Raw genomic sequence first — 12,696 nt, forward strand, 5'->3', positions numbered from 1 at the left:
ACTTCAGCAATGGCTCTTCACATGCTATTGACCACTGAATCACCACACCAGGCTACCGTAACTTCTTTGTACACCGCACACTAAATGAAGACAGTTTATGTACGACAAGCACACCCAATGTATCACCTGTATTGCTGATAACTGCTAAATGCTTTGGTTACGGATAGCTCCTAAGGGTATATTGGCTCAGACATGATTGGTGTGTATCACTTCTCAGCATATCTCCGCAACGCAGATGCAGCAACGTAGATTTTGAAATGCCAATACTGACCCCTCGCGTTAACAGTAGACTAGTGCATTTTCTGATCCAGTTGGTTGTAACAGCCATTAGGTGATAACAGCAATGACACAGCATTGAATATGTGCTAAACCAAACCGAGGCCATGTGGTGGAAAAATTAAAAGCATTACGTAGTCAACACATTTGCCTTCTGATTCCAGTAATGAAACACACGGCAGCATTACAAAGATGTTGTGGTAAAACGAGGCTACACCCCAAAGATGAATTAGGTTACACATACAGAAAATGTATAAAAGATAACGGGAAACATGTTATAAAACATCTCAAAACTCGTGGAATACGTATGTATTAGTGTTACGACCACTCAACTCCTCGCCAATTGGTGGCGCTGTCGCACCCTAAGCTCCCTCTCGGGTATCACCGAAGAAAAAAGGGAGAAGGTTCCTGTGGCTCACATGTACACAAGCAAATGATGGCTACAGGGAAGAGCCGAGATTCCACTAAAAGTGGTCCAAAAGAGGCCAGTTCAGACACCAACGACGAAGAAAAACCCGAGTTGTGTGCTGGTTTCAAAGACGTGGATGCCTTTGTGAAAGTAAGTGAAGAAACCTGTGACTGGAAGCAGCAGTAAGTTCAAGCTAGCAGTCTGCCAAGGGGGCAACGTGGACATGAGATGTGGTCACTCTGTAACTTACTTCGAGCACTTAAAATGGGAGGAAATGTGCACTAAAAATGTTATCTTTCGGTGTTACCTGTTGTTTATCATTTCAATAACTGTACTATTAAATTACAACCATATGACGTGCGTAATCGACTAAAAGGTATGTGTATTTGTATATTGCAAAGGGTATTTTTTTAAAGGGCTGCAAGCAGAGTGTTTCTGGCTAGTTTATTAAATATTTCGGTAACAGTCCCCTTAGACACTTTATACACTTACCAAACTGGTTACATTGTTTTTCACGATCTCAAATCTCAAATCAATATCAACCAGCTAGCTAAAAAATGACTTAAAGCCGGTTAGTGATTAAATAAGTACTGCAAATATGCATAGTTACGTTTTCTGTTGTACCTCTTAACTCCTAAATCATCTTTGAAGTTCAACAATACCACAACGTTTAACTGTACTAAAGAAACCTTTAATATGAAACACTTAAGTCCGTTGGACGAAGACTAGGTAACTATTCATATTAAAGGAGGACATTTATTTGTTACACAGTGTACCTTAGTACTTTGTGTCTTTATGTTTTAATTGCATCAGGTTTTATTTTGCTGGCCAAAATATGACTAACATCACCCATGTATTCCTCTTGTCGCTGCAGTATGGATTGGGTGCTGTGTTATCTGCCACCAAGGCATCAGCCAGCTTACCCCAAGCTGGGGATGAGTATGATTTTTATCGGAGCTTCCCAGGCTTCCAGGAGTTCTGTGAAAGTCAAGGAGATAAGCTTTTGCTTTGGTGAGTACGTAGTGTGTTATTGCTTCCTCAGAGTTTTGGCTCCATCAGTTTTGCAGCTGTCCCTGCAGATGTTTGGTTCTTTCAGCTGCCACACTCGAGATGGATTTGTTTGGATGCTGAGTGAGAGGCAGTTTTGACATACTAATGGAGCCTTAGACGTACAAACAAATGAGTGGGTTTGCTGGGTAATTTGTCACCTCATTTGCATAAATTAATGCTTCCTACTTTTTCCCCATGCTAGTATGAGTCAGATAATGCAGTACCACGGCTGCAGATCTCTCATGAGAGACCGGAACAAGCTGACGGGGGTTGAGGAGCGGTTTGACTTGGTTGTGGACTCAAACGATGCTATACTAGAAAGAGCGGTATGTAGCTGTACCTTTAGCTGTGATGCTGTGCAAATCTTTTCATGAAAATAGGATGAAAATAGGCCTTTGAAGAGAAAATCATCCAAGCTTTTGTGTCTGGTTTCTAGGGGATTCTTCTTGATGAAGCTGATGGGGTGAACAGGAGCCAACAGCCTGTCATGCCTGCAGGGTTTCAGCCTCCCAAGATTGTCGTTTCCAGCTGGAATCGCAAGGTTGGCTAATTAACCTGTCAGCTCCTTTGCTGAAGATGCCAGTTTTTTGTCCTTTCTTTGGCTGCATTTATAGCTGTAATAAAAAGTCTGTGCATTTAAGCACTTAAAGCACTAGTTATTTATCTATTTATTATCTATATTTTTTATTTTTATGTGGAGCATTTGACAAATAACTTAACTGCTGTTCCATGCCTCTGGGTTTATTGATCAGGGCTCAGGCTCTGGCAGTCGTGCTGAGATGTTCCGACTCCTCCATGCCAAGAATGTTGCAAGGCCCCAGCTGAAATTCAAGGAAAAAATCGACAACAGCAACACACCGTTTATTCCAAAGATCTTCATCAAGCCCAATGCACTGAAGCCTCTCCCTTCTTGTGAGACAACCTTTTTCAAACTGTGGATTTCATAACCTTACAGTCGTAACTCTGAGGTTTCTATCTGACAGTTTCACTCTGTCTCTTGCTGTAGATTTCACCAGCAAACAAAGCCGCAAACAAAGACCTGAGGACCACAATGTCCCGGCTGCCTTGGCTGATTTTATTCACCAGCAGAGAACTCAGGAGCATGTTGAAGACATGTGAGATATTTCTTTTTGTGTTATCAACAGTTTGTTTTCTTTTTATTACATATTAAGTCTTTTTTTTTGTTTGTTTTTAATTCATGTAGGTTTGCGCACCCATACCAATTTGAACTGAATCATCTATCAATTCAAGAGAGTCTTCTTTCCAAGCCAGAACCACAGGTAAAGTTAGGTAATTGTATATATGTTCTTTAAACTGTTGGTCTGACTGCTACTAATTTGTCTTCTGTGTGTTGGTATTCAGATGTACAAACCAATAACTGACACCAAGTGTTCCTTCATCGACTCACTGGAGGATCTGGTGGCTCTAAACGAGAAGCTCTGTAAACTCTCTGAATTTGCAGTGGACCTTGAGGTACTAGTCTAAATAAATAGTTCTTGTACGGCTTTTAATTCTGTGCAAAATTCACTCTAATAGTTTTGTAAAAGTTTCATATTAAATGCTTTTGGGGGATGTTTTTTATTTAATCCTGGGGATTCTCATTTGATTAGATTAGATTGTACTCACTCTCTGTTCTCCCTCCCAGCATCACTCCTACAGGAGCTTCCTCGGCCTCACCTGTTTGATGCAGATCTCCACCAGAGAAGAGGACTTCATCATTGACACCCTGGAGCTCCGCAGTGAGCTGTATATCCTGAACGAGGTGTTCACTGACCCATCCATAGTCAAGGTAAAGGACACGGTTCCTCTGCTTTTTGCTCATATATCAGGGTTCCCGCAGATCCTTGAAAAGTCTTAAAAGGCATTGAATTCATAACTCTAAAGATAAGGCCTAAATTGGCATTAAAAAGTCTTAAATCCAAATTTGAAAAGTCTTAAAAATTTGAACACATTGGTAAGATTTATGCTAGTTTGAAGTAAAAAAAAATATTAAGTTACATTTATCAATTTTTCTTAATGATTTCCTGATTTACTCTTGTGGTAACATCGCGTACTCACAATAGCGGAACTAACAAAACAGTGATGTGGTTGCACCAGGAACTTTTAAAGCAGACGCATGTCTTGTGGCTTAGGAAAATTGATTATGGCAGCAAAATTGAGAATTAAAATTGACAGTAAATTTCAAAAACCATGTAGAAATTCCAAAAATGGTTGTGACAGTGGCCAAAAAAGATGAATGGGGCAAAATAGGCATAAAGTTGTAAAAATGGGGTTAAAAAAAGGTAAAAAGTCATGTTTTATGTAAAATAAACATTGGGATAAAATTGCCTCTAACCCAAGTAATTCGTTTTTGTTTGTTTCAATTGTGGTTTGTTGTCGACTTGTTTTTAAATTTGATTTCCAACATCATTAAAAAAGTCTTAAATTTAACTTGCCTTGAGCTGTAGGAACCCTGTATATTCTTCTCGATGACTGAAAGTATAGAAACGTACTTTTCTTTACAACTGCCCACTTCACTTTCATGTAACTTCTGCTGTTAGCTCTTTCCTGTCATTAAAAGCAGAGGATAGGACCATCCAGCTGTACCCAGCTTTATATTGGGATACACAAAGTGACAGCACCACAGCTTGTACTTTATTAAGTTTCCCACTTTTTTTCAAAACAAAAAGGAAGATGTATATTAAAATGAAAAAAAAACTGTCAGTTGTAAAAGCTCATTAGCGTAGTCACCAGCTGAAAATGCAGCAATTGTGTGCTTAAGGTGCCTTAAAATGCACTGATATGACAAATAATTCCTCTTTTACTTCTCAAAAGGCACTTAGGGTCATTAAACTGAGCACATTTAAAGAAACACCTGTCTGATTGTCAGACCACCTGCATAGCAAGGAGAAGTTTTCTGTGTAAAGCAGTGATACTATATCTGAGTAATTAAGCTAACCTTAAAAGTGACTCAAGGTGATGTGTTTTTTTAAGTAGACAGAATTAAAGATGGCCATCCATATTTTTTTTCCCTCCATTATCTCTTTTGAGGTCACAGGGGTCTTGAATGTATCCCAGCTGCCATTGGGAGAGGGGCGGGGTACACTTTGGACTGGTCTCCAGCCTGTCACAGAGCTAACCACTGCAATTCCCTAGATCATCTTACAACTTATTGTGATGTGTTACTTGCTCACAGAAAACAGAAACTTTTCTAAGGTAGTAACAATAACTTTTTTAGGCCTCTAACTCTGAGCCAGACTGTCTTTGAGGTATCTCGGAGCCCCACCGTTTTCCAAAATGTTTAATCAAGTCCGCGGGTGTCCTGTGGTGTGTGGGCTCCACCATGACTCACACACTGTAGGATCCCTGTGAAAATGTGTGGCGCGTGGGCTCGAACTACTGAGGGATCTGTGAGAAATGAGCCAAATGGAAAATGTCATGCGGTGTCTCCCCAGCTTTTATATATTTTTGGTTTCAGTATTTTCTGTATCCAAGCAAATTACATTGTATAACAAGTGCGGTCGTCACCAGAGGGCTTTCAGCTGTAAATGCGTTCTTCCCTGGTTATAGGTATTTCATGGCGCTGACTCTGACATTGAGTGGCTTCAGAGGGACTTCGGCTTGTATGTCGTCAACCTTTTTGACACGCATCAAGCCAGCAGAGCTTTGAACATGGCCAGACATTCCCTGGACCACCTGCTCAAACACTACTGCAGTGTGGACTCAGACAAACGTTACCAGCTGGCTGACTGGAGGATTCGGTATGGAGAAAATGTGTCTGCTATTGGCAGTTATCGTTTATACAGCGTTTCACAGTGTATCACAGGTTTGTACATAATTCTCAGCTTTAAACTAAAGTTTTAATCTTGATCCCGAAGCCCCTTGCCAGATGAGATGGTGCAGTATGCTCGGACAGACACTCATTACCTCCTGTACATCTACGACCGTATGCGGGTGCAGCTGCTGGACACTAACCATGGTCAGCCTGGCCTGCTGCAGTGTGTCTGGAGCAGGAGCAAAGACATCTGCCTGAAGGTGACGCTCTTTTTTATATATATTTCAGATTTCCACACCATAATCTCCTGAATTTTCCACCATTTTTCATGCACCCCATCTTCCATACAGAAATATGTGAAGCCCATATACACAGAGGAGTCATATTTGGAGCTGCAGAGAAAGCAGAAAAAGTCTTTCAACACCCAGCAGCTCACTGCCTTCAGACTCCTGTTTGCCTGGAGGGACAAGCTGGCCAGGCAGGAGGATGAAAGCACCGGGTAGGCTGTTTGAAAATGGGCTGACTTGCTGTTGTGGAAATGTGCTCGAGCTGTTTCTCCTTTTTAATGGAGCCCAGGCAGATTTGGCAACCGACACACATTTGTGACAGTATCTGTTCTTTTAGAATCATTCACACTTTTCAACATCTGTCTCTGAATGTTGCCATATTTGTGTTTTTAGATATGTCCTGCCCACTCATATGATGAGCAAAATATCTGAGGAGCTGCCAAAGTAAGTTGATTTTATATTCCTTTTTTTGTTTTCGCATCGAAACCCAGGTTATTTAAGCAGTTTTATTGGGACTGTCAACATATCATATTGTTTTTTTTTTTTTGACAAATGAGTCAGAAGAAAACAAACTTGAACAATCATTCCCTATTTTGACCCCTGAACCCAATGATCATGGTTTTAATCGACCAAACAAGGTTTGGTCGATTTGGTCGAGGTTTGCAAATATGATGGAAAACATTGCAAAACTTCACATGGCTTTGAATATTGTTAATATCCCTTGACAATAGAGTATCCCTGTCTGTCTTCATTATTAATTTTATTTAGTGGATAAATTGTATTTCCAGTTACTGCATCAAAGTGAAATCTCCTCTTAGAGATATGGATGTTCATTATCAGAAGTGTTAAAGTTTCTTTTCTGTTACCTATGATTGTAGAAAACAGGTTTTTCTTTCATGCTTCATCCCCTAAAAGCAAGCCAAAGTGAAACCTCTGTGTAAGTTAAACTGAGAGCCACTAGAAACAGACGAACAGGGATGTAATGGACCAAGACTGGCACAGTACATTTACATAGTAGACATAAACGCTACAAAGAAAAGGAAGTCTTTATCGACCTCTGGCAACACCATAGTTGCAGAAAAGTTGGCTTCCAGAGGTATAACTTGCAGAGTGTTGTCAGAGATTGACAGGCAGTCTGTCTTCACTCTCTGACCTCCTGTACCAGACTTCTTAGTTACCTTGTGTATTAATGCAGTGCTACACGTTTCTAAACCAACACTCAAACATCTCAAAGAAGGAAGTACAGCATGAGCATTAAAATCACAAGAAATGGATAATCACAATAGACCAATGCATTCTGAGTGGGTTTACCTGTGGTGTGGTGCTCCTCAAAAGAATTATTGATAAGACTAACTTTGACTAATTAATCCCACATCCAAAAATTAATTGGATTTTTCAAAAGTCTGAGAGCATTGGTTTTTACTCAGAACCCCCCTGTTGCGTCCTTTCTTTATTTTCTTAGAGAGCCTCAGGGCATCATTGCCTGCTGTAGCCCTGTACCCCCCCTGGTGAGGCAGCAGGTCAATGAGCTCCACCTGTTGGTGCAGGAGGCCAGAGAAACTCCTCTCCTTAAGGTGAGAACAGAAGTGCATGAGCAGCTGGATGTAATACGTTCGTCTCTGATGTAGAATTTGTCGTTGAGTTAACATTTTAATTTCCTTTACTTTACAAAGGCTGAGATTGATGCTCAAAAGAAGAAGGGACTCACACCCATAAAAAAGGTCAGTGACAAGCTGATACGCCTGTTTTTTTTTTAGTCTCTGCTGGCCTTTAGGAGTTGTTAAGGTGATCTTCTTTTGTGATTGTTCCAGTTGGAGGTTGTTTTGTTCGGTCCTCATGATACATCCAGAGTCTCTGACAGCGACCTCCCTCCCTTCTCTACTGATGGTAAGCTTGTAAATGTGTGTAAATACATTTCATCATCCTGCTAATATCTAAGATGAAAACCTTTGAATAATGTCTTTTTTTCAGAGCTGCCAGTGAAACAGGGGCTGCTCTTCTCAGAGGATGAGCCCAGAATGGATGTTGATGTACAGAAAACACACAGTCTCATTGCACCAGCTAAAATCTCTCTGTTTGAGGTAGGAAACAGCTTTTTAGATTTATTTTACTAGATGGTCTTGAGGATACATGACACCTGACAGTGGATTTTGCTTTTGATATTTTGAAAGGAAACAGAAACAGAGATTGACCAAGAGTCCCTTCCTGTGTCTCGAATGAAAGCCAGGCGAATTATTGAATCATTTGAAAACCCTTTCAAGATGGTAAGAAGTGATCCGTGGTTAACCTTTCACATTTTCTTGTATGTTATGTGAACAGAAAAACTGTATTAACCCATGTTCCTGGTGCTTTCAGTATCTCCCCTCCAGTGGTGTGCATGTCAACAAGAACGCAAAGTTTGATCCCTCCACAAAGATATTTGAGGTTATCTCAACACTCCACACAATCATTTAGGTTATTTGTGTTTTTCTTTCGAATATATGTTTTAATGTTCTTGCCTGTACTGTTTCGGCTTTTACAGATTAGCAAAAGATGGAAGCTGCAGAGTATTGAACAACAGACGAGGGAGATGGAGGACAAGAAAAAAGCCAAGGAAGAAGCGAAAGAACGTGCAAAGAAAGCAGCAGGTAATGGGCTGTAAGTAACTTTAATTTTTCACCTTTTCAAGTAATTGTCCTCATTCTGTTTAAATGTTGGTTTGCACAGAGGAAAGAAACAAGACTAAGAAGAGCTACCAGGAGTCTCTCCAGAACGTTGCCACAGTTCGCCAGCAAGCAGCGGTGAGTCATTCGCTCCCTTGATCTGCAGCTTCCTCCCTGTTGCTTCATGTTCAGCAGTCTATCAACTTCACTGCTGACACACCGGATGGGGAAAGTAAAAATCCATGAAAAACACAAGTTTTATTCACCCAAGAGCCTGGCACGGCATATTAAAGATAGTGCTTTAATAGCTGGGTTAACCGTCTACAATGCCCCCCATTTTCTGAAGACACGGCTGGTGTTCCGGCGGTGACTCACGAGCGAGTGAAGCACTGCTGCCAGTGTGCAGGAGCAGCATGGTAATGCTCTTTTAATATTTTTTATCTGTCTCATGATGTGTCTAGGGAAGAGAAAGGCACCGCGTGGGATTGAGGCATCAGAGACATGTCCTCCTCTCATCAAACACTTCTCTCTCCTCTGAGGAGGCAACAAAAGCCCACTTCCCTTAGCTCCGTCTCTAGGGTATCGCTTGGCACCCCTCTGCTCAATTTCTCATGTATGCTCTTACCTCCATATGGTGTTTCTGCTCTGTTTTAAATGCTCAGTTTGACAGAAGTCTCTGTAATTCATCTTCTGTTCATGTGGCAAAAGAACATGCAGAATGGTCAAAGTGGCTTGACTTTCCCTGCAGGTGGCACCACTTTCCCTGTCGTTCTCTGTGTGAGCCTTCAGCCATCAGTCAGCAGTGCACACAGTAATGGTTTGCACCACAGTAATCCATTGTATGATGATGGCTTAAGTGAAATTTGGTTTTCAGTCGCTCCCTGCTGAAATGACGCCGTCAAATGAGCACGTTGGCAGCGTCTGATCGGTGGCATGCATTACAGACCCGAGTATTGGCAGCAGCACTTGAAAGTAACACTCATCAACCTGCCAACTGCAGCAAATATTGGCTCCGTCGGCTAGCTGTCAGTTTCAGCCGGCACTTTGGCAGTCGAGTTTTCTCCTCTTATTTCAGTTTGAAAGAAAGCTTTTTTTGAATTCTGAAAGCTGTACTCCAAAGATATTAATTAGCACCATAGTGAGTTTGCTCTGTAATTGGGAGAGGACTTGATCAGGGTTCTCTTTTGCCTGCATCTTTAATGTCAAGATGAATGAAGATAAAATGACATTGGGTCAAATGAAACACATTAGTAAAATAACGATGAGATGAAATCACAAGAAAACATGATTTTTACAAGATGTAGAATAAGCAGCCATAAAAATGATTTGGCTAATGAGAACAGTTAATTAGAAGCGCTTGTGTCTGTTGAAAGTTTATCACATCTTATAATCAAACTCGCACCGTCTGATAATAAACCACAGCTTGAAGAAAATGTGTTTTGACCACCAGATATCAGTTCGTAGCCTCAGTTGGCAGGTTTCACAGCTCTAAAGGTGACACCTCTAAGGTGACACAGATGCTGCCATAACACCTTTATCCTGTGATCCAAATACTTAATGTCATATTGACTAAATAAGGCTTGAGGATACGCGTACATTAATTACCTGGAAACGGGAAACAGAATGACCAAGGTATAGGGAGTAATAATGTTTATTCTAAGGGTTTTGTTCAAACATGGCAACTCAGTGCTTACAATCAAAAGTGAGTGGTTGTGTATGTTGTTACCAAATTTCTTATGCACTTGCTCAGAGGAGAAACTATATGTTATATTAAAAATCTTATTTATTCTTCTTATTATATTTATGTTTAGTTTACAGCAAATTACACCTTCATTGCAAAAATTTGGTGGTCTTATGTATTCACCCTGGATCTACAGAAAGTCCCCTGGACTCTAAGCCAACACAAAGTCTGACATTTCAAAACTTTGGTGAATACAGGCCAATTTGTCGCCGTATCCAGCAAACCGTATTGAATTAACCTCTCAGGAATGAGATCCAGTTATCCTCAGATGTCTCAAAGTAGTAGAAGAGAGAGAGAAAGGTAGTCCACTTCTGTAAAAATAAAAATAAAACAACACTAGTTCTGTGATTGACTGGCGGCCAGTCCAGGGTTAACACTTCCTCTTGCCTGAAAAAAGTGGGAATAGGCTCCAGACAGGCACCACCCTAAACAGAATAGGCAGTAGAAAATGAATGAATGAATGAATGAATGAATGAAAAAAATCAAGGGATGTAGATGCTCTTCAAAGTCTGTAGTGTAAAAAACAAGTTATTTTAAGGTATATTTTTGAGTCCTCCTTGGAATCACTCTGCCTTTGGGTAGATCTACATCAAAGTTGTTGATCTGAAAAGCTGCATTTAAAAAAATGTTCTCAGACTTGTGTTTGCAATTTAAAAGGTGTGGCAATGACTTATTGTCTTTTTTGTTGTTGTTTAAGTCCCCACTGTGAGGAGGGCAGGACAGTGGGGTAGCTTGAGGCAGGGAGCAGAGACAGGCTAGAGAAGAGCAGAGCAGGTGTCTTTCACATCTATTAAAGAATAAATGGCGTTTTTAGTCCTCTTCAGGCTACCTTCAGCTTCTCTGCTGCCAGGTGTCCTGAAACCAATGAGGGTTTTCATACCACTCCAGACCTTCCCTGTGTTGTTTTGCTGGAGTTTTAACTTTGCAGCTTCTCCAGCTCATCCAGGTTACCATCTTTTTATAGTTAAGTTCCTGAATTCTCTACAACTGCTTCATTATTGACTCAAGAAACCTTGATTAGCCATCATAACTTTTAAAAAGGTAGCTTTGTGTTTTGTTGAACAAAAATGCGATTTTATCCTACTTTTCCACCTCAAGACAGTCATCCAATACTTTCCCCATCCAGCTGTGTTTAACAATACAATTGAATCAAATTCCAAAAAGCTGCACTGGAAGTAATATTGCCGACTGCAATCTTCAGGAATCTGCAAAAGGAGGAGGGCAGAAAAGAGAGAGGGTTCCCTCTGAGGTGGAAGAGTCAACGTCCAAACCCAGTAAGAAGCAGATGAAATCTGCAGAGAAGCCCCCTAAGTCGGATCCACCTCCCCAGGACACATTCAAGCCCTTTGACTACAGTCAGTCAGACCTCAAAGTCTTCGCTGGTATGGATATTGTTTTTTTTTTTTTCCAACATCAGTGGTCAAACTGTTGGAAGCTTCACTTTTTGTTTTACATAATCAAACAGAGTTGCATTTGATTTGTTAGGTACTAAAGCAAAGGACAACACACAGTTTGATCCAAACCGGCAGGCACATGATCATAAGAAAAAGGTACTTGTCCTTGGTAGATTTGATTAACCGTTTCTTTTTGTTTGTGCTCCATGAGAATTAATTCTTTTTTCCACCAAAAGTTTCCAAAGGGACAGAAATCCAATTCTGGAGCAGGAAACAGGAGCATGTCGTACCTGACTGGAAGATCTGAGAGGTAAAAGATCACAACATGCAGAAGAGTTTGTTAGTATTTAATGTCAAACATCCCAGTGTTGTAACCATTCTTTGTTTTTCTTTCTTTCAGGGGTTTCAGGCATAACTGGCCCAAAAGATAAACTCCCCCTGACACTATCTTCTCACATCCTACAACTTCTTTTTCATCCTGCAAAAACGTTGTTCCCCCTTTTATCTTTTGCAAATGAAATTCAGTATTTCAATATTTAATGAATTTCAAATAGTGTTTCCAGTCTGTTTGTTCTGTAAATATGTGGAAACCAAGACATTGGTATTAAAGATGATTTTAGAGGAAAAGTCTTTTATGTGTTCTTTTTCTAGGTTTAAAATGTGGGTTTATGGGTTTTGTTTCAGCAGAGCAATATTATGCTAAATCTTAAACAGTCGTTGGCATTCTTCAGAACTATCACTACTGATAATTAAGTTATATCTTAACACTATACTTGAAAGAGGAGATAACAGATAAAGAGTACCACAGAAACCTCAACTCAGAACTTGCAAGGTGTCAAAATGTGTTTTTGTGTTTTTTTTCCTATGGATTTGAAAAATAGTAACAGTCTTTGTGGGAAATAATTTCAAACGCATGCACATTACTCTGCTGCTGTACAGTATAGGTGAGCAACCAGATACTGTTTACAAAGTGCTGCTGGTGCAAAGCAGTTCCCACCCCCCCCCCACCCCCATAAATCAAATGTCAGAAAAATATGTTCAATTTAGTTTTCAGCAAATAAGTTTCCGTGCCATGGATTGAACTACTTTATAAAAATGAATATGAACAACAGTACATAAAGTGAGGTTAGAATGGGTCTCACC

At 40.3% G+C, this 12,696-nt stretch overlaps 1 protein-coding gene across 1 annotated transcript; it reads left to right on the forward strand.

The window, feature by feature from the left end:
* The first annotated feature begins 655 nt into the window (after positions 1 to 655).
* exosc10 (exosome component 10) lies at positions 656 to 12,166 on the forward strand. The gene is made up of 25 exons (XM_074682328.1): positions 656 to 835; positions 1,560 to 1,696; positions 1,938 to 2,061; positions 2,172 to 2,276; positions 2,488 to 2,647; positions 2,742 to 2,850; positions 2,940 to 3,015; positions 3,098 to 3,208; positions 3,381 to 3,524; positions 5,285 to 5,475; positions 5,593 to 5,749; positions 5,840 to 5,988; positions 6,170 to 6,220; positions 7,239 to 7,350; positions 7,450 to 7,497; positions 7,588 to 7,663; positions 7,748 to 7,857; positions 7,948 to 8,040; positions 8,132 to 8,200; positions 8,298 to 8,403; positions 8,483 to 8,556; positions 11,361 to 11,541; positions 11,645 to 11,709; positions 11,790 to 11,863; positions 11,954 to 12,166. The coding sequence occupies exons 1-25, from the start codon at positions 710 to 712 to the stop codon at positions 11,982 to 11,984; spliced, it is 2,679 nt and encodes an 892-aa protein (XP_074538429.1). The 5' UTR covers positions 656 to 709; the 3' UTR covers positions 11,985 to 12,166.
* The last annotated feature ends 530 nt before the right edge of the window (positions 12,167 to 12,696 follow it).

Source organism: Halichoeres trimaculatus, unplaced genomic scaffold (genome assembly GCF_033239565.1).
Source record: "Halichoeres trimaculatus isolate MK-OKI-2021-1 unplaced genomic scaffold, fHalTri1.1 fHalTri1_scaffold_11, whole genome shotgun sequence".
Classification (NCBI taxonomy): Eukaryota; Metazoa; Chordata; class Actinopteri; order Labriformes; family Labridae; genus Halichoeres; species Halichoeres trimaculatus.